This window comes from Macaca mulatta, chromosome 11, assembly GCF_049350105.2.
Source record: "Macaca mulatta isolate MMU2019108-1 chromosome 11, T2T-MMU8v2.0, whole genome shotgun sequence".
NCBI lineage: Eukaryota > Metazoa > Chordata > Mammalia > Primates > Cercopithecidae > Macaca > Macaca mulatta.
The window spans coordinates 113,320,271-113,342,883 of NC_133416.1; the positions used below are offsets into that span (position 1 = coordinate 113,320,271).

Here is a 22,613-nt window from a genome sequence, read left to right on the forward strand (position 1 = left end):
TACATTTTTGTAAAACACATGAATGATTCAAAGACTAAATAAGCAAAGGAATGAATGAGGACAGTGGGTAATGTTAAGCATCATTGATCTTGTTAGATCAATTCAGCCACTCTCTGCCTTCAAAACAAACTAAATCAGGACCTGCTTGCAAATCTTCCTGGCTGAGAACCCTGGAGTAGCACAGTTGTGTCTGAGAAGAGAAACATAAACTGCTTGTAAGTATTTCCAAATAACTGATGCTAGAAATACAGCCCTGCTTTTGTTTCTAAGGAAACAAGAATCAATTATTTGGAAGGTTTTGCTTCTAACCTTCTATGGAGGGGTTTTTCTAGCACAGTGGGGTTGTCAAATTTGGGTGTACATCAGAGCCACCTGGAGGGCTAATGATTACTCTGGGTGCTGGAACCCACCCTCAGCATTTCCAGTTCAGCAGGTCTGGGGCAGACTCCAGCTGGTCCGAGACTGCCCTTTGAGAACTGCTGCTTAAATGCATTATTAAGCAGTTTACCAGGGTCCTGCCATTCTCAAGAGGTGATTTTCCAGGGGCACAGGATGGAGCAGCAACACTTTCTGATTCCAGGACCTGTGCTGGGGTCTGCAGAAACATCTTACACAAGCTCCACTGCCCCTGGCCACAAGCTGGAGGTCAGAGTGGGGGGTGGGGGCAATGCCGTGTACAATAAGGAATACAGGCTTTTCCATAGCCCCTGTCTCTTGATTTCTCTTCTGCTTCTCTGGATTTTTAGAGCAGTGATTTTCGCCAAGAGTGATATCTCCCCCTAGAAAGACCTATCCAAACCTCAGGGAGCACAGGTAGCTTGCAAAAGCATATTGTAGTGCAATTTCTCTAGTAAGATGAGAGGAGCTTTTAACTGATAGTGCACTCATCCAAAGTGTCTTCATGGTGGGAATTCAGAGAATATTTGAGAATACAGACTTATTATAACTTATCTTCTCATGGGCAGGATGCTTAAGGCTCACAGGGTGGGGGCATGAGATTCAAATGCTTATCAAAGGACGTGTTTGTCTATTTCGTTTCTTTTCAAGTTGGAGAAACACTTCCAACGGATGAGAGATCACAGTTAACAAATGCCAAAGAGGCTTCCAACTTTGTCCCAGAAACCCAGGATCACCCTTACCTAAAATAGGAGAAGTGATGAAAGGGTTGGCCAGTTCCAGCGTATCACAATGCAAAGAACCCATAAAGAGATGCAATCTTGCATGGCCAAGAGGAGAGATTTCCAGAAACCAAAACCAAGGGTGTCAAAGGGAAGTCACAGGCCGAATCTCCCCCACCCCTCCACCCACCTTTTCAATTTTATATACCGGACTGTTACCAGATGGGATGCTAAAGATGTTTGTTCTCAGTGGTTTTGCAGATCGGGTCTCCTAGGCTTTCAAAGGGGAAGTGGGGGTGAGACAGCATGCCTTTGATGTTTGAACTTCGGTCCTGAAATCAGAACCTCAGGCAAAAGCTGTTTTTATCTCTTCCATCCTAGGCAACCCAGTTGAAAGCTCCAGTGGGTACTTCCTTTTCAGCTGTTTTTTCCATATTGTCAATTACCTCCCTGCTGAGAGAATGGAATTCCTTTGACTGGAAACAGGGGTCCCTCTTTGAGATGGTGCCAGAGATTTCTTTCTTTTCTCTTGATTAGGCTCCCCTCGGTATCACACACTGAAAAGCGTAGGTCTATCCTCTTTTATTTACTTAGCATTAGAAGGCAGTTATGTTTGTATTTACACAGAGTTGACAAATTTGAGGGTTAATCACCTTCACCCACGGGTCAATAGGAGAGTTAACCCCAGGGTTTGGTTCAAGAAAGATACATTTGAAAGGAATTATTTTTGAGATTTGGTGAGCAGCAGAGTTGCTTCAGTGAAGTCACAGATTTCACAGGCCTGTGGGTATTGTGATTATATAAAAATCAAATTTTCATGGTGTTCTGCAGTTTAGAAAACACTTGACCTATGAGTTTAACATAATTGAACCCCAACCTTCTTCCTCAGATGCTGGCAGAAGTATTTTCTAAAATGCCTACAAAGCTAGGATTTAATGCTGTCAGATATGTAAGACTGCAACCTCTATGAAGACTGGGAATTCTCCATATCACAGGGTCTAGAATAATACTTCCTTCCAATTAGCAGTCTCTGCAGACCACCAAATGACCTGGTTAGTATCGGGAGCACCGAGTTCTGAGTGTCGCTGCCTGGGTTCAACTCTCGGATCCACCACTTATTAGTTGGTAACCTTAGAAAATGGACTTTGCCCCTAAAGCTGAATTTTCCTTACCAAAAAATAGGGATCTTAACATTTCATATTTCCCAGATACAAGGGTTAAACGAGATAGTACATGCACACCTCCTAGCCCAAGGTAAACACTCAATAACTCCTTGCTATTACTAGTACTATTTTATTTTATTTGTTTTTGTGAGATAGGGTCTCACTCTGTCACCCAGGCTGGAATGCAGTGGCACAAACTTGGCTCTTCACTGAAACCTCTGCCTCCCAGGTTCAAGCGATTCTCCCACCTTAACCTCCTGAGTAGCTGGGACTACAGGCATGTGCCGCCACATCCAGCTAATTTTTTGTATTTTTGGTAGAGACGGGGTTTTACCACGTTGCCCAGGCTGGTCTCAAACTCTTGAGCTCAAGTGAGGCCAGAGGATCCACCAAAAATACCTCACTTGAGCTCAAGAGTTCGAGACCAGCCTGGGCAACATGATGAAACCCCATCTCTAGCAACATGACCTCCCAGAGTGCTGGGATTACCGGCGTGAGCCACCACGCCCGGCCTTAGTATTATTTTAAAATGTAAATCAAAAAACACTACTTCCTCCTTTCTAGCAGTTTCCCATCATTCCTTATAAAGAATCCACACTCCTTCCTCTGGCCAGTGTGGTCCAGATCTAGCCTTCTCCACCTCCTTCTCCTGTTACCCTCCTCCTCACCCCTGCAAACCTCCCAGATCCTTTGTCCCTTCTACCCATACCAGTGCCTTCTCTCCTCTGAGCATTTGCGCATGCTGTTCCCTTTGTATGGAATTCCCAGGACTCTGAAGGGCTTAGTCTCTGCTTCATTCAGGTCTTCACTCAATAACCACTTACTCAAAAGTCTTTCAGCTCAAGACTCAGTTCGAAAGGGACCGCCTAGTCTGTTCACTTTGTTGACTCTCCATCTCCTCTCCTTGAATGGCAGCTCCAAGAAGGACAGGAGCTTGTTTTGTTGGCCCCTGTATTCCTAGTGCCTAGAATAGGGCCTGGCACATAGTAAGCACTTTATTAGCATTTTCATTAATGAATAAGTCACGTTTTCTCTAGAACTGGTATTTCAATATCACCGGTGAGTACAGCTCAAGATGATGGCTCCCTTTCATGAAAACCCACACTTTCTAAACATACAGGGTTAGGCACATCATTGCGTTGTCATGTTGCTATTGTTGTTTTGTAGATGTTGTTGTTGCTGCTGTCACTATGTGTGTGCACATTTGGCTCTTTATTTCAATCATAAAGATCTTTGCTAAAGAAGACATTGGCAAGTTCTTTTACAGCTTCTACTCCTTTGGCTGGTATCCGAATAGCCACTTGGTGCCTTAGCATCCATTTCTTTCTAAGCAAATTAATGCATTTCTGCACCAAGCTAAGGCTCTTGATTGGCCTGTCAACCAATCGGCTTTCGGAGAGAAGGTTCCCCTCTCATTCTGTGAGTAGCAGGGAGACCAGCAGATGGGCTCACAGACTCGGGTCCCACCACCACTGTTGCCACCCTTCTTGCCCCTACCACACCTCCAGGTTGCAGCAGGGGCAGGCAGGGGCAGAATGGAAAAGGCCAGGCTGAGGTGGCCTGCAGAGCCAGCAAAAGAAGACACAGGATCAGAAATACAGGGATGAGACAAGGCAGAGCAAGAAAACAAAGGGGACCAGGAGACCCATCACGTAGCCGTGACACCCAGCATGAAGAGCTGAATTGCATCCCCGCAAAAACTCAGGCATTGAGTACACCGAATACTTCAGAATGTGACCCTATTTGGACACAGAGTCTTTACGGAGATAAGTTAAAATGAGGTCCTTAGCACAGGCCCAAATCCAATATGACTGGTGTTCTCATGAGAAGAGGAAATTTGGACACAGACACATGTGGTGGTAAGAGGTATGAAGACATAGTTAGAAGTCGGCCATCTATAAGTCAAGGAGGGAGGCCTGGAACAGATCCTTCCCTCACCACCCTCAGAAAGAATTAACTTTGATCTCAGACTTCCAGCCTCCAGAATTGTGAGAAAATACATTTCTATTGCTTAAGTCACCAGTCTATGGTATTTTCTTATAACAGCCCTAACAAACTAACACACCCAGCAAGTCATTAAACCTTCTAGAGCCTCAGTTTCCACAACTGCAAAATGGGAATCCCTGGCCTGCCCACCTCACAGGTTTGCTGTGGGGATAAAATGAGACCAGATGTGGGAGATGTTTGTAAACTATGAAGAGTTCTACAGATGACAGGATGTCTAACTTCACTTTCAGAGCTGGATCTTTGGGTCCTATTGGGCAAGAAAGCAGATAAAGGCATGGGATCCTGGGACTGTGGTTCCCAGTGAGAGGTGCAGGAGCTGGAATACAGCCTTGGCAATCTCCTGCTCCCAACCCCCAGGGAAGGGAGGGGAGCTGCCCTCCTCCACAGTTATTTAGTGGATGTGGGAGAAACAGAACTTGCGTGGGAGAAGGGAAAGGGAACAGAACAGAAACTGGAGAGCTCTAAGAAATTAAAAGAAAGAAAAAGGACACATGTAACACCCCGGGAGTTTTCTGGATAAAAACAACACCTTTTATTTGCATGATACCCTGCAGGTCACAAAACACTTGGAGGCACTGGGTTCTCGTTAACCTACTTGAGGTCAGGAATGCCTTTGAGAGTCTGATGAAAGCTACATACCCTCTCTCAGAAAAAAGTAACTCATGCACACAACACATAAAACATTATAGAGCAGCACTGTCCAGCAGAACTTTCTATGAGGATGAAAATGTTCTGTAGCTATGCTGTCCCATACGGTCGCCACTAGCCTCCTGTGGCTACTGAGCACATGAAACATGGCTAGTGTGACTGGGGAAATGAATTTTAAATTATTTTGTTTTAATTATTTTCCATTTAAATATCCACCTGTGGCTAGTGGCTTTTGTGTTGGACAACATAGTTACATACTATTCCAAGGGATTCACAGATCCCTGCAGCTCATCCATGAAATACCCTTGTCAATGGACCCCATGTTATGAACTATTTGTGATGATTACAGTGTTCTCATAATAATTATCTCTTTTTTTGAGCTTACCGGATACATGTATCATGCCATTTAATCCTGTTGAAAACCCCATGACAGAGCTAGAATGGTCATCCCCATTTTATAGATGTGATTACTGAGGCACTGAGAAGCCTACCATCTTACCCCAAGTGTTGTACCTAGATCACAGTGGAGGACTGGGGACTGAAACTGAAGACCTCCTGATGTGAGACCTCAAGTCTTCCCCAACTCTCTAAAACCTGTCCTAAGGGTTTCACCAACTGAAGCCCCGGTTCCCTCCTGAGGCCTTGATAGAAATTATTTCTAGTAACCTAAAGAACTTCCATTCACACTGCTATGCATCTTTAAAGTGACAAGCAAGAGCTTTGGGGGCTTCTCTTCTCCTTAAAGCCTCCAGCCCGGGCTCTACTGAGGCCAACTTCACGTTGGTAACTGAGTATTCTTCCATTAAGGTTTGTCTCTGATCTTCTCTTTGGCAGAGGGATGATTTCCTGTTCTCCATTAGTCCTGTCTGATTCCCAAGGCCATAGAGGGCATGGTGCTGGTAAAGAAGTCGGGTTTCTCCATGTGGGATGCCAGCGACTACACACTGCCTCTCAAATAAAGAACCCGGAACCTTCATGCTGGGAATGCACTCTCTTTGCCTTCTACTCTGGGCCAAGAAATCCCAAATCACAATAGTGTTCACAGGCCACAGGACCATATGGGTCCACACCATACAGGTCAATCCTTCACCATGGCCTATGGAGCTTAACAAAACTCACTTCCACGTTGTGTCTGTGTCTCTACTCACTTCTAACTTCTAAAACTTCCCCTCATTCACCAGGCATATTCAGATTTTATCTTATCAGCCTGGAATTCTATTTTCCCCAATTCTTCCCCCATCAAAAAATTCCTTCAAGGCCCAGCCCAAATGCCATACACCTCCATGAAAACTTCCAGCCCCCAAGCTTCCAGAACATGGTACCAAAATATACTGCTTACATGTCTACTGATATGCTTTGGCTGTCTCCCCACCCAAATCTCATCTTGAATTGCAGTTTCCATAATCCCTACGTGTTGTGGGAGAGACCCGGAGGGAGGTAATTTAATCATGGGGGCAGTTACCCTCATGCTGTTCTCGTGATAGTGAGTAAGTTCTCACAAGATCTGATGATTCTATAAGGGGCTTTTCCCCCTTTTGCTTGGCACTTATCCTTCCTCCATCCATGTGAAGAAGGACATGTTTGCTTCCCCTTCCACCATGATTGTAAGTTTCCTGAGGCCTCCCCAGCCTTGCAGAACTGTTGAGTCAATTAAATCTCTTTCCTTTATAAATTACCCACTCTTGGACAGTTCTTTACAGCAGCATGAGAACAAACTACATCTACATAGCACTTTTTCCACACTGTCTTGTATTGCTTTTTTTTTTTTTTTTTTTTTGACAGAGTCTCACTTGGTCACCCAGGCTGGAATGCAATGGCACAATCTCAGCTCACTGCAACCTCTGCCTCCCGGGTTCAAGTTATTCTCCTGTCTCAGCCTTCCAAATAGCTGGGATTACAGGCACATGCCACCACACTCAGGTAATTTTTGTATTTTTAGGAGAGATAGGGTTTCACCATGTTGGCCAGGCTGGTCTCAAACTCCTGACCTCAAGTGATCCTCCTGCCTCGGCCTCTCAAAGTGCTGGGATTACAGGCGTGAGCCACTGTGTCCGACCTGTATTGCTTCCTGAGTGTGGGATCCATGTTGCTTCTTGAGTGTGTGGTCCATATCACATTCAGCTTTTAAATTTCTAACCTCATTGAACAGAGTGCTTGACAAGAAGTAGACACTCAGTAGACTAGTGGTTCTCAAACTTATTAAAACACAGATTGCTGAGCCCCACCCAGAGAGTTTCAGATTCAGCAGGTCCTGGGTGAAGCCTGAGAATCTGCACTTCTAATAATCTCAAGTGACACTGATGCCACTGGCCTAGGGAAGCACTGTAAGCTTGAGAAGCACTGTAAGAGGTGTTTGTGGCATAAATAAAAGATGGAATGGATTAAAATTTCCCTTAAAAATCCTATCACCAAGGGCTCCAAAAATGAGCCTTCAAATGACCAGGATAAAAGAAATATATTACCAACATTTACTTCTAGATAAGAGGCAAAAATAGAAGCAGCAGAAAAAAAGAATGGCAACAAAAGATCAGGGAACCAGATGAAAAATGAAAACTGTCAGAAAAACTTTAGGAGCACCACTGTTGGTTTCCTTTTAGCCCTACCTGATAACTTTTTACAATCAGACCAGAAATTAAAAATAAGTTCATTTTTCCTTTTTTTTTTTTTTTTCTTAAACAGAGTCTCACTCTGTTACCCAGGCTGGAGTGCAGTGGCACAGTCTCAGCTCACTGCCACCTCTATCTCCCTAGCTCAAGTGATTCTCGTGCCTCAGCCTCCTGAGTAGCTGGGACTACAGGTACGCGCCACCATGCCTGGTTACTTTTTGCATTTTTAGTAGAGACAGGTTTCGCCATGTTGGCCAGGCGGGTCTCAAATTCCTGACCTCAAGTCATCTGCCTGCCTCAGCCTCCCAAAGTGCCAGGATCACAGGCATAAGCCATCGCACCTGGCAATAAGTTTATTTTTCTGACTCAGTCATGTATTTTTAAATATTCTAGGGAAACACTCTGACTCAGTAAAACCAAAATTGGGAAATTTTCATAAGAAAATAATCAGAAATGAATGTCAAAATGATGCACAAGGAGAGTTGTGAAGACCTGTTTACAATAACCAGAAATTTGGAACAACTTAAGTGTTTGGCAAAAGAAATTAGATTCAATAAATTATGGTATGTCCATAAACAGAATGCTATAAAACCTTTTCAAAGGTCTTTACAGGGGAATATTTATGGATACAGAAAAGATGCATGAGACAACAAATGAAAAAATAATCAAGCTAAAAAATAGTTTAAATAGCATGATCTAACTGGACAAAACCCACAAATAGATATAGAGAAATAGATAAAAACAGAGCTATGGCAAGAAAGCTATTTACCAAATTGGGAGTTAGGACAAAAATTATTTTTTAATTTTAACATTTCTATTTCAATCATTTCTACAATAAACACATACTGCTGTGTAATTTATTTACAGGGTCTTAAAAAATAAATGATAGTCTGTAGGCGGTTTATTCTCTCCATTTCTTCTCATGAAGGACCAAAGAGTTGAATTGAAGCCTGAGCATTTGTATAAGCTTTTCCCCACCCTGCTCTTTGGCAAACACCAACACAATTTGGGCTCCATTTATAAGGCATCTGCTGCACCAACCCTCTTTCTTGGTGCTTACTGGACCTGCTCAGGGTTAATTTCTAACTCAAAGAACCTAACTTTGAATAACTCCATACCACCGGCAAAGCGACTGACTTTGGGGAATGACATTTACAACGTATCCACTGTTATTTGGTCACCCAGCAAACTGTCATTTTTCAGAAACCAGGGCTGTCTCACAGACTGCCTTTCAATAAGGTGGGTTGCTTAGCAACTGCCAAGGAATTAAGAAGACAGAATAAGGCATCTGCCAGAGATATTTTATGACCAAAATGAGCTGCACTCATGTGTCTGGTTGTGTTCAAGGTAACCAAGTAAGAGATAACACCGGACTATTTTTGCATCATGAGGAAAAATACTTGGCTTCTGCCCAGAAGGGCAATTATCTCAAAGTCTTGGCAGGCCCCATGGTATGAGAAATGGTAACTGATACGGGGGTGAAAAAAAAAAAATCACTGACCTTCATAAATACTGATGATATGAGGATGGTTGAGAGATGACATGATCTCAATCTCTCGTCTGATGTGAACCATGTCTTGTTCATCCTTAATTTTGTCCTTACGAATGGATTTTATAGCAACCTATAAAGTCAGGAAATGAAATGTTATTCAGAGAACTAAACAGATGCAAATCAGCCATTGGGGGAGTTTGGAAAATAAATACAGATGTTACTTGTTGGCAGAACCGACAATAACCAAAACAAAGCTTGGAAAAGCCCCCTGTCATGTCTTTCATACATAGCAAAAACATTCTTCTCCCGGCAACAGAAAACATCAGGTTTTAACAGCCTGGGATTTGTGATGGTGGTTTTTGTTTTTGTTCTTGTTTTGTTTTGTTTTTGTTTTTTTCATAAAGCAGAGGCTGCTTAACACGGCCAGAGTCATTTACTCGAGGAACCCTGATGCTTTGAAAAAAGAAAAAAGGCAAGTTCAGTTTACAGGGTATTGATGATTAAACATGGTTAGGTGAAACTGGTTACCACTCAGCTCCACGGTGCAGCTGCCACAGCGGTGGCTATAAAGAATCATTACTGCCTGGCCAACCTCAAGGCCAGCTCTGCCTCAAGCCTTGGTTTTTAAGACTCCAGGCTATGCTGTGTTTACGCAAGGGCTCAGAAGCGAATTCCTTCCTACATCCTTCCTCTTGCTCAAGGCACCTTCAATAGCACATGGTATGACTAGAGGGCTCTTCTGGAGACAAATCAGGGTAAAACAAAGCGAGTGACAGCTCATCTCCCTGCCCGACCCCTGTCAATTTCCAAAGCTCAGTGCCAAAGTTGCAAATCCAAACTGCAGAGACCTGCTAGGGCCAACACACAGAGCAATTACTCAAAAGAAACACACCAAGAAAAAGGCAATGAATGACAACAGGAACCTAATAAGGAAAAGCGTGTTTGCCAATGGATTCATCTTTGCTCATAAACAAGCTGGTTGGTAACTTAATCAGATTGGCTCTAAGCGGGCCAAAAACTACTTGAGGAAGGAGCATCCATGGGTAACAAAGAAGCCCACCAATCAATGTGCTGCCGGATCAGAAAGCCTGCCCAGTTCCCTTCCAGGCTGGTCCTCTTGTGACCTCGACTCTCATCAGTGGAGGTCAGGTAAACTTTCCTAGGGGAAAGGCAGCTAAACCATCCTTCTGGATTATAAGGGCATAGAGTTATCTGGAGCAAAGAAAGTCCTCGTTATCAGCAACCCACGGCTACACCTTGCCTATCACACAGTCAACCCCAGCCAGCCTCAGCAGGGATATATTCACTTCTGGGAGCACGTGCTACTTCTGACTTGCACCAGCTCTCCACCAAGCACTACAAATGGAAACATTTCTAAAATACATCAGTCCGTCTATGACTCAACAAGAACTGGGTAGCTGTTATGACTGTTTTCGCTATGTGCTGACCTCCCAAAAGACAGGTTATGTCTGACTAGCAGCTCCCTGGATTTCTCCTTTGCAGTCTCCTTATCCCAGTTGTGATTAAGTCAGCATTTGTGTCTTTACTTGACTCTACACTGGTAGGGATCTTATTCACTGCTTTTTTTTAACTCCAGTCCTTAACACCATGCTTGGCATATGGTAGACTCGAGAAAACATTTAGTGTAGACAGGCAGGCAGGTAGATAAAAAAGGAAGGAAAGATGAAGGAAAGGAGGGAAGCTAAAGGGAGGGGAGGGTTGATGTTATTAACTGATGCAAGCTCAGACCAGAGAAGTGGTAGCAGAACTGGGGCAAAAAATGTGGGAACCACCCCAGTTAAATAATACTGCCAAGACAAGCATAATGGGAAGAAGATTCAGAATTTCTTTAACATCTATCTACACAGGCAATAGAGAAATAGATAAACAAATATAAAACACAGGAGGCCCTGCTGTAAACCCAGGGGCAGGCTCCACCTCCCTTCGACCGTGGGTGGACCCATGGCTGGATAGAAGGAGGCTGCATGGAGATGAATGAGCCTCCCAGCTTAAAGGCCCCTTTTCAGCAGAGAGCCAGACTCAGAGCTACCCCAAGTCCTCACGACAGCCCCATTCAGTATATGGCAAGAAAAACTTCGCTTCGCTTACGTCAAATGTAAAGATATGACTGGATGGCTTTATTTTATCTGAGGAAGGGCTGTAATCCTGGGACCTTGTTCTGGGAGGAAGCAGACAGTGAACACACACAGGCTGTGGAGGGTGTGGGTGGCTGCTGGAACAACTCCTACATTCCTCCATAAGCTAAAGATGGTCAAGGGTAGAAACCACCCCTTTGATTATGCAGCAAGCTGAACTTGGCCTCAAGGAGGCTCTATTGTCAAGTTACAATAGGCATAAATTCTTCACCATGCAGGGTCAGAGGAGGGTAGCAACATTCTAAAGGGCAAGAAAATAAGCCCACTTGCTGATTCCCCCCTAACAGTCCAGCGAGGCGGAGGGTCCCACGGTGCAATCGCCAGGGGATGCTTTCAGCTGGGTGTGAAAAGGAAAGTGCCCACATTCTCATCAAGCCGTGCTCAGCACTGAGGAAACTAAAAGGGTTCCATAAATGTTAATAAGCATTGTGGCTGTCTCTCCACAAAAATGTTCCCTTTCCCTACAATGAGTTTTCCACTGAAAATGTAAAAGAGGGTGCATTCTGCTCCCCTATTTCAAAGGGGTGACAGGAAGTCAGGAGGAGACAAATGCTAGATATCACTTTCATCTGTGCACCTGCCAAGGCTGGAGGGAAGACATTCAGCTCTACTCCCAGAGTGGTGGCAGACCCATCCAAGGTCCTGACAGCCAGTTAATGACAAGACAAAAAAACAATACTGCTACTAATAATAATGGCCAGCATTCATTAGCCACTTAATAGATAGAGCAGACACCATGCTGAATGCTTTACACACCGGGGATCTTTGCACCTTTCTCATTCAAGCCTCAGCTTCACAGCACCCTCTTAGGGAGACCCTTCCTGACCCCTCTAGCTGATAAGGCCACCCTTATGGCCACCTCCCTCTCTCTATACCCTTCCCATTTTATCTTCTCTGGAGCATCTCACACCAACTGCTTTATTAGCTGCATATTTAGCCTGTTTTTGTAGGACCCAGGGAGCTAAGAATGGTTGTCATATTGCTTGAGGGTTGTTAAGAAAAAAAAGAAAATCTCTAAATGCAGCTCCTGTAAGAGTGTCTGCTTGAGGAAGTTGAAGGATACACTGAGCCAGTGCACAGACAGTACTGCATAATGCTTAGGAACATGGCTCTAAGTCCAGGCTAAAGCCACTCTCTAGCTGTGTGACCCTGGGCAGGTTACATAACCTCTCTGTGCACCAGTTTTCTCATTCATCTAGTAGAGAAATAATAGTACCTGCCTCAGAGGTCCTGGTGAGGATTACATGTCAGGTGCTCAAGAATACGCCTGGGCCAGGGGGTCACTGCTCAATAAGTGTCAGTCTTTTTTAACCCAGAGTGAGTGTTCTATAAGTACAAACTTCCTTTCTTCCTTTCTTTTTCAGAGCAAACTTGAATTTCTCCTGGCTCCTCAAGGGACAGTCACTGGAGGTCTTAGGGACATGTTTCCAAAGTACATAAAGAACAAGAGCATCTCCATCCTGGGTCTTCACATTGCAACCTCACCTGAAATCAGGAAGATCAGATCAGCTGGTCACACACCATTATCAGCAGGGCTCCTGAGTCCAAACCAGACAGGAGGATGAACACCTTGAACCCAAAAAGCAATCCCAGGACCATTTCTCTACCCGCTCCCACACTGCCTCCTTTGACCATTCAGCTGAACAGGGCACAAATATGTTTCTACTTAAAATCAAAAGTCAGCCTCAAGATATTCACACTTCAGCCTATATGAAATTTGGCTGTTCATCCACTTGTTCTTTTTGAAAACCTACCATGTACCAGGCTACACAGGAGGGAGCCAGCGCGACTGCTCCAGCCCTCAAGGTGGGAGGTGGGGTGGGGAGGGTACGGGCAATAAGCAAAACTCACACCAGTAATTACATAATTACCCTCATGGCCAGGGCTACCAAAGAAATGCACAGACATGCCCGGCATTGCAGAGGAAAACTCCTCTCCAGTTTTCCTCAATTCTCACATCTACAAAGAAACACAGAGGTAAGGAAGGGGCCCAGTAGGAAGAGATTACCAAACGTCTGCAATCACACACCCTTCACCCCCAAAAATCCCATTTGTTCCTGCACAAGTCAGAGAGCCTGCAAGGAGGAGGGAACTCAGGTGTTTGAGCCCGACTCACAGTACAGCCACGTTCATAAATGTTCTCAAGTCTAGACAGCACCGTGTGCCTTATAAAACGGTCTGCTTTTAAATAAGGCCACCCTATGGTTTAATGTTTAAACCTTCTGCAGCAGCAGGTTTGGTGAAGAACCTGTGAATCCTGCCCTGTGGTGCCTGCCTGTTTCGGAAGCAAACTCAGGCACAGCCTCCTCTTGAGGGTTGGAGGTTTTTCCTTTTTTGAATAATCACCAAAAACCACCTGCTCTGCGGCCTGCTGGGCATCCTCTCCCACATTCGCTGCTGTGGGTGTTCAGAGCTTGGTGACCTAGGAAGGGCTGGGGGATGCAGAGTGGAAGAGTACATGCTCAGACTGTCATCGGCTGGGTAACCTCAGGCAAGCCCAAACTTCCCAGGTCACAGTTTCCTCACCTGTAAAATGGGGTTAGAAAATCCTGTTTCTTGGGGTTGTTGTGAGGAGTGGAAACTAGGTAAGTAAAGGCCCCAGGGCACAGTATTCACTGAATGGCAGTGATTATAAACCACATTTAAGGGGTAATGAGCCCACAGCAAATCATATCATAGGTCTCTCAGCTCCCCTCCACCACTATACATATCCTCCCCCTCCCCACATTTGCACAGTGGCAAAAGCAGGTTAAAATTAATATCTGGCCAGCCCCAGGGTATCCTGGTGTCTTATCGAGAGGATGCCTGTGTAGTGTAGGACCAGCCTTGGGGGCGTGGCAGAGAGTCTGGGCAGGTGGTATGTTGTCGAGGCTCTAACCAAGAGAATCCCTGCCCTCCTCCTTTTGCAACCATCTCCCTGCATGCTCATTCATTGATATAAGCTGGCCTTCAAGGAGTATTCTTGAAATGCCTCTCAAATAGGAGTCACCTGTGCATCTTGTAAAAGTGCAGATTCTGAATCCATAGGTCTGGGGATCCAGCCTGGGATTCTGCATTTCCAGCAAGGTCCCAGGTGATGCCAGCCCCAGGGACCACACTAAGCCAGGTCTTAGTGCTTTGTCTTTGACCCTGATGTCTCAACATTTTTTAATCAATGGCAATATTCTTAATGATAACAATAACTAGTATTTCTTAGGTGTTAACCACGTGCCAGTGGACTTTCTCATTTAAGCCTACCTACAATCCCATTTTGCAGATGAGAACATTGAAGCCAGGAAAGATAAATATTTCCCAAAGTTACATAGTTTGTTTAAAAAAAAAAAGTGGAGCTAGAATTTGAGCCCAGAGGCTGCTGACTTTTAAGGCTATGAATAAAGTCGGGATGAACAGAAAACATCACAGGGAACAGAATCTCCTGTAGGATCAGAAAGGGTCCCTAAACCTAGTGAGATGGACCCCCCTCCAAGCAGATGAAGTTTTACAGGGTCATATGTGAGGTCCCAAAAGGAGGGACTGGAGGGCTGAGCAGCAGGGAAGAAACACAGTCATAAATATGGCATTAGCATCGCTTAGTGAGAACAAGTTTGCATCCTAATCCCAGCAACACGAGCTGGCAACTTCCCTGCCATTCACAAGGTGTGATCTCATACCCAGGCACGTTCCACAGGAGCTGCAGGGCACGAAGTCAGAGGCAGCACAGGGGATCTCTTCTTACCTAGGAGCCCAAAGGCCACCTGCAGCAGGAGCAGGCAGCCAAGCCCAGCTGGAAGCTAGGGTAAAGGGCTCCTGCTCCTGCCTGGGAGATGGACAGAGTGTGGGGCAAGGCACGGCCCCACTGAGGCCACACCGGTCCAAAGCTCCCAGGATCGCCAAGTGGCTTTCATTCAGAAAGGCTCTGCCCAACGACAGTCACCACGGTGATGTCACCCATCTTGCAAACAAAGCCCCTAATTAAATGACCCCCAGCTCTTTACGGAGGGGCCTGGCCAACTCAGAACAACCCCCCAGCAAGTTGCCATGATGCAACGGGCCCCATGGGAACCAAGCCAGCTCTGCCTGGGGCCCATGGGCCTCTTCTTCCCTTCCTCTTTGGCCTGTTGGTTCATGTCCTACATGAATGTATTTCAGAAGGAAATGGATTGGAAGCCAAGAGTTGTATCAGCAGGCTCTGAGGCGAGGCACTGAAGTCAGGGAGCACGGCATGTGTAGCTAGGAGCTTTTCCTTTAAAGAGTGGCATCCCCTCACTAGCCCCCATCAGCCCTTCAATCTTATCAGAGGTTCTGAAAATTTAAGCCTCTGTAACTTGGTTCTCAAACCTCTATTTCTCAAAATTCTCCATTAAAGAGATGAGGATTCCTGTGATTATATCGATTTCTCTCCTGCCATGAAAAACGCATTCTATTTTCAGAACATAAACAACAAAGCAGATTGGTGCTTGACTGGGCCTGGGCCAGCTCAGGAGGGCCTCAGAGGGCTGGGACAATTTTATCTACAGGGACAGTCATTCCTTGGTCTCTAAGGCTCACCCCCACACCTCTCCCCTTCAAAGACTGAGCTAAGAATGTCCTTATTGCAAGCGGTGATGCCACAAGGGAAGTGGAATTAATGACTAAGAAATAGTAGGCAGATTTACACTCCCTGTCGAGGTATGTAAACATAAGATACAAACCGTGGCTGACCAGGCAAGAACCAAAGAAATAGCAAAAAGGCCACCGTAAAGTTCGTGCTGAGTGGGCATGCCAAAAGTGAGCCACAAATCAGCCTGAAAAGGACAGTCAGAGACTCCAGAGCACTATCTGTCCAAGGGTGGTGAGCAGATCACCTGCCTCTGATCCCCTGGTTAGGGGGAAAGGGGAAACATTGCTAAAATGCAGATTCCTGGGACCACCCCAGAGCTAGTGAATGAAGGTGGCGGTGTCCAGGGTAGGGGGCAGACCTGGTCTCAGCATTCTTTACAACCTCCCAGGTGATTCTGCTGCACTCTGAGGTTTGAGGGCAGTCACCTTAAAGCAGGGCAAATGTGGCCCTGACGATATCTATTATTCTGTAGCTTAAACAGGAAGCAGTTATGTTACACACTAGATGACTGATGAAATTAATGAAACTTCCATTTATACAGAGGGGAATTAAACACAGGCTTCCTTGAGGGGGCTCGGTGACTTGAATTAATTCACCCCTGGTAAATGGAAAGTTTGCCTCCAACGGGTATCTCCCTAGTCCCAGCCCAAGGTGGGCCTGTGGATGAAGTGAGGCCAGGGAAGCTGGGTGCGGATGGGTTACTTCACAGTCTACACATACAACCCAGAGCATGAGAAAGCCTCTGGTAACACAAGAGACGCTAACACAGGCAATATCAGATTCAAAGAAAGACTGAAAATGCCAGGCTGTTTAGCTGAGACTGGAGTTGCCAAGCAGCTGTTTATTTTTGGACTTTCACATCTCTGAAGCCAAATGCAACACCAAATCAGAATTCTAAAGTGCAACTGTTTTTCTTCCAGGTTACAATTGCCCTGGGGAGGGAGGGAAAGGGCTGGGCCAGAGGGCTGAGGTTGCTTACAACTTGGACAGCCTCAACCAGTAGCATCTGATCACTCTGACACTGTTTATAACAAGGCTTGGATAAGCTTAAGGTTCTGCAACTTTTATTTATCAACCTCCAAACTCAGAAGAACCCAAGCTAGTACTACTAAGAAATCCAGCATCTGCACCTTGGGCTCGTCGTCAGTCACAGCAACTCAGCCAAGGCGACTCCTATAAGCAGAGGGACTCGGATGATTACGCCACCGGCTCAGTTTCCTCACCTGCAAATGAGGACGATGATGGTACCAACCTCACAAGGTTGCTGTGGCAACATGGCAGATTGTGTATATGATGAATGGCAGAGAAGGCAAATAGTACCTATGGCAGAAGCCAAAATGAGCACTGTTATCATCAGTGGATGTTAGAGCTGTAAGGACTTAGAATGTTCTACGCCAATCTCCTCATGTTACAGATTGGGAAACTGAGTCCCAGGGAGGTTAAAGTACATACAGGCCCCAAGTTCATGAAGTTATCGGTAGCACTGGAATTGCAACAAAAGAGTCCTGATTCCCACTCCAGGAGGGATAAACACTCTGAGCAAGGGGTCCTTCCTAACCAAATACTAAGCCACAGTGAGCAGCAGGGCTGAAACTGCCACAACAAAATTCAACATTTACATGGGAGGCTGGCCCCAGTCACAGCCAAGTCCCCAGAACTGTTGCATCATTAATAAACCCAGATGGGAATGGCAGATACTCTTCAGGGTGCTGACAAATCATGACTTGTGTTGCAGCGTGGTGCGTTTCACCTCCAACTATTGTCTGTCTTCACATAGCTATTCCAGAGACGCTGTTTTCAGTTCAGTTCTATCCAAACCTTCCTCCAATTTCTGAAGACTGATTTAATATCACCCATGAACACGCACACTTGGGAAGTTTCCATCCCATTATTTCTTAATTCATTGCAAACATTGCTTTTAAATAACTTCAGACCACTACTGAATCACTAACCTTGGGGACAATGAGCTAGGAACACAGAGACCTAAGAAGCAAAATTAGTTTTCCAAAGGGAAAGGAAATTAGTCAGTTGAGTTCAGTGGATCCAGGTGAGCAGAACCAAAAAAACTTTTCTTCATTTCTTAATATGGTAAAATATAACAAGCAAAAAAGAGGCATGATTTTCTATCTTATTTCATACTTTAATCATGAATGGTTTTATAAAAAAGTGAAAGAGAAGATTCTGCAGAAGTTATTTTTATCCAGACAGAATCTCTTCTGTATAGAAAACTGATTTAGAGCAATCAGGATGTATAAGACCTATTGGATAGGGTGGGAGCAACGGTGCAGGCTGCCGTCTGTCCCCTAAAGCCTCTGGAGAGCACTCAGGAGCCCCTGAGGCCTCTCTCATTATCTCCTCACAAGCATCTTTTTCTTCCAAGAGAAGCTCTCATTGTCCATTATTCCTAGAGTTAACAGGCTGGTCCCTGCTCCCTAGCCCATTGCAAGATCCGTCGGGAGGCTTGTCATCTCCCTTATTAGTGCTCCACAAGCCTGCCTGCTGGGATGCTCTTGCTCATTGCAAATGCACAGCCCCAAGAAACCGCAGGCTGAGCTCAGAGGCGTGTGCTCAACCCCAGACGAGCATTTCCTGCCGTCCCAGCATGGGGATGAGCCTCGCCCAGTACTCAACTCTCAGTTCCTACCCTCAAGGAGGCTGAGACAGGGGTCTGTGGTCATCTCAGAGACCCAAGTTGTGCCCTGGGTTGGGAAGTGTGCTCATGCCCCTAGACACGCACCTGCCATTTTCTCTGCCAGGATCCTCCACACCCTGTCCTTGCCATTAACATTTTCAGTTGACCAACTCCTCTGCATCCATCTGCTGCAGACATGGCCCATCCCCTGCAATGACCCCTTTGCAGATATGGGTCCCCTTTTATAACCTTGCTCGCCATTGCTCATTTCGTGCTTCATTTGCACGAAAACCATTTCTGTTTTATGCACCATGGCATCTCCCGTACCGAGCATGCACCTAATGTATGGTATATTCAAAAAAGCTGGAACCCAAGTATTAAGAAGGACCCTTGACAAACAGAAAACCATAGTGGGACATCTGATCATTCTGGTCAACCTAAACCCCAGCCACCTGCCCCTGAGCCTTCTTTTACTTACTCACCTTTCAAATGTGGAATACCTTCTTGTCCCAAAATCACTGAGCCTGAACATCTTCATCTTCCAAATGGAGATAATAACAGTGCCCACTCCAGAGGGGTTGGGGGTGATTCACAATCACAGCTAGCAATCATAATAACTACCAGTTATCAAGCCCTCACTATGTGCCAGGCCCTCAGTACCTTTCTGTTAAGCCTCTCAACCTCTCACTCGTTAAATTCTTACAAAAACATTATTATTTCTGCCTTCTCAATGAATATAACCTGAGTCTGAGGGAAGTTAAGTAACATGCCCTAAGGCACATAAATAAATAGGAGATCTGGGTCTCCATATGCCGAAAGACCATACTCTTAACCTCTGAAGCACACTGACAAAGCAATCAGCACAGTGCCTGGCACATTACTGTCATCCCCAACCCCTCTGGGGTTACATAAATACGAGCTGAATCAGAACCTCTGGACATGAAGGCCCCATCAAGGCCACACTGCCTTGTCGCCACCAGAAGTCCTTTTGTTAGCTAATATTTAAACCACTTCCATCTTCAAAAGTACACCTATCAATCAGTGTTCCTGCTGCTTTCTGTGGGACCAGGTGGGCAAAAGGCAGAATTGTATGGGAGGGGCTGGGAGGCATGTCCCTAAAACGATGTGGGAATGAGTCAGCTCCACAGCAAGCAATTTTGGAAAATCTGTTCTGGATAAGGCATTGATCCAGTCCTAGAGAACATGACCTAGACCTACCCTTCAAGTTGCCTACCATCCAATGGGAGAGGCCAGTAGTCACAGGGGGTCCTCCCCACCCAGCCCCTATTCACTCTCCTCTTGGTAGGAACACCCTGACTTCACTGTGAGGACTATCCCTACCTCCCAGATGCCTTTCGAAAGAGACCAAGATACTTCACCCTCTCCCATGCCAACAGGCAGGCATACGACTCTAGAGCTGGCCCTGGAGATGCTCTTTCTAAGGTTTCAAGAACCGTCCCAGCAAAGTGTTCTTTTGGGAGCCCACAGGCACATGATGTGTATACACAGAGATGGGGCCTCCTGAGAAGTCATTCCATGCATGGCTCCCTCATTTCTATCCCTGTGTCTTTCTCACGCTCCTAAATAAGAATCAATTCAAACCAGAAAACCGAGTCTCACTTTGCTCAGCTATTCATTTTCCTGTTTCCAGAAAGAGCCAAGGCATTGTCGCTGCTGCCTCTTTCTCACACTGCGTGCCTTACACTCAGTCATCTCCTCCATAAAGTGGGCCTATTTCACTTGACCGGTGCTAGTTGAAATGCAGTCTTCAGGACCCATGTAGACGTCATTTTTGTAATAACTTCCTCAAACACCACAAAATGCAATATTAAATTATTGTGGAGCTTTGTCCCGTTTCGGGGGAGGGATTCATTAAGGATAACACTGACCTACTTTGCACAAAGGTGCAGGAAGTGCAGCCGCATTCTCTGCCAAAAAATGTTCACACCTACAAAATATTTACCTGTCACTGTCCATGCTATATAATGACAGCCTAACAAAAGGGAAGGTCATTCATTGTCAATGCCCCAGACATAGCAAGCAGAGACTGCAAGCCAGGAACTGCCGTGTTCCCCTCTGTGTCCTCAATATCTAGGAAAGGATCTGGCTCTATAGTAGTAGAATTCCAATAAATATTTGTTGAGCTTAATTTTAACAAAAACGATGACTATCGTAAGTCTTAATTTGTATAAGAATTATTCCTTTCTTACACATCCACCCACTACCACCAACTTGGCCCAATATCTACAAGTTGCTGAAGTCGGGCAATCTACCCAGATTCCACTCTGGTCCAAGTGGCCTCTGTACTTGTGGCTAAGACCACAGATCCACGGAGGCAATGCCATGTTGCATGAATGACCTCCCACTTGTAGATATGATGTCATCCCACTTTCTTTTATTCCCCCCACCACCACCCCACAAGACAGGCTAGAAATTTTGCAGGAGAGGAAAACAGAAACCGAAAAGAACTCCCCAAGTTTCCACAGGTCATGAAGGCCCCACCCAAGTTTCAACCCAGGTACTTAGATCCGATGGCCAATGCTGCTTCCACTGGACCACACCTGTTGCCACATTTGTCAAATCTATGGAAATGTGTGCTAAGGAAGAAAACACTCTTAGCCCTGGCATTGAGATGCTTTCTTTCTCTGGAGTGTAAAGCCTTGGGGGGGGGAAACTAGCTCAGATAGCGGATTGCTCAAATGGAAGGTCTGGTCGGAGAGCTAATCAGAACAATTTGAATGTGCGGCTAAGCAAGGACACTCCTTCCTGGATCAAGCGTTGCTTTGATGGCAATACTTTATAAGAACCATTCCCTTACAACAAAACTGTCAAATCCAGCAACCACAGGCCAGAAACATCCCTGTGGAACCCCGCCAAGCTGCTTTCTGATGTACTGTACACACAAATACCAATATTCCCCAGATGTTCTCCATGTAAAACATTTGGTTTGAGACACTGCTCTTCTTTCCCAAAAACTTTTACATTTGTTTAATGGACTCATACAGTTCAGCTAAAATATCCTGGAGCAGACATCTGAAGCCAGCCCGGGTCTAATGTGAGCATCCCATCTGTGGAAAAGACGAACAAGTAAATAAGACCGTCCTTCCCAAGATTTATGCTCCTTGCATCTTTAAGCAGGTCATAAAATGTAAGCTATGTAAGGATAATAATGCAAGTTGCTTTCAAGTGTGTTTCTGAGTCCATCTCAGTATTAATCTAAGACTGATGTTCCAACAGAGACTGGGTCTCGCATGCTAACGAGGGGACTAAATTCTACTTCTTACTGCCTCAAAAAAGAAATCTAAAACTCTGTCACCTGAGCAACATAGATGATTGAGATACAAGTAGGTTTTTCCTGGTTTTAATTATCCAAATATAGCAATAGCTTCTTTATGCCAAAACCACTATCCCTTAACCTGTAGTGTAAAACACAACAGGTAGCAAAATAGGAAATGCACTTGACCTTGAGTCAAGAGACCCAGTTCAGCCACAACCTAACTGAGTGACCCCAACCAGCCCTATTTACCCCAACGCAGCTCATCCTGTTACCCAGAAAACACAACTTCATGCCTGGAGTGCTATTCAGCCCTGAAGACTTTGGGGAAGGGAAATAAGCCCTTAGAAACGCCACCCAAAGAAATGCCATGGATTCCACGCACAGAGCCCCTGCAGATGGTCACCCATAGCTTTCCCACTAACACAATTACGAGGAAAGCTTAGTCACAGAAAATCTGTAGGGAAGCTGGAAAAAATGGAATTAGAAAGCTAAGAGACACAGCCTCACTGACAGAAGCAAGACATGACAACTCACTTTCCCCTTAATCTTTAACTTTTCTGTATCTGGTGAATTTTCAGTATTGAGCATGCACTATTTTCGCTAAGGGAAAAGAAGAATTTTATTTTTTAAAAAGGTCACAAAGAGGAATGAAAGTTAATGAGGGAGATGACAGACACAAACTATAAATAGTAGACATGAGAACTCCAAAACACAGTACAGAGGACCATCGAGGAGAATTTTCTCAAACTCATCAAGAAAAGGTTTTAATTACCTTCAAGGAGCTTTGTTTTAAGAAGGCAAGAAAGTGTGCATCCCGATGAGAAAGAGTTCCTAAAGAAATGCCTGCAATGTTTAAGAGGATTGGCTCTTAAATGGGTGAGCTTCAATTGTCTGGAAAAAATATATATTTAGAGCACTCTATTATAACTTATTAG

At 45.1% G+C, this 22,613-nt stretch overlaps 1 protein-coding gene across 1 annotated transcript in view; it reads right to left on the reverse strand.

Moving 5' to 3' along the window:
• NUAK1 (NUAK family kinase 1) overlaps positions 1-22,613 on the reverse strand; it is a 76,418-nt gene that overhangs the window by 34,788 nt on the left and 19,017 nt on the right. Inside the window, exon 2 of the mRNA XM_001098986.4 lies at positions 9,044-9,164. Coding sequence (XP_001098986.2) covers positions 9,044-9,164 — 121 coding nt within the window. The remainder of the gene's footprint in view (positions 1-9,043; positions 9,165-22,613) is intronic.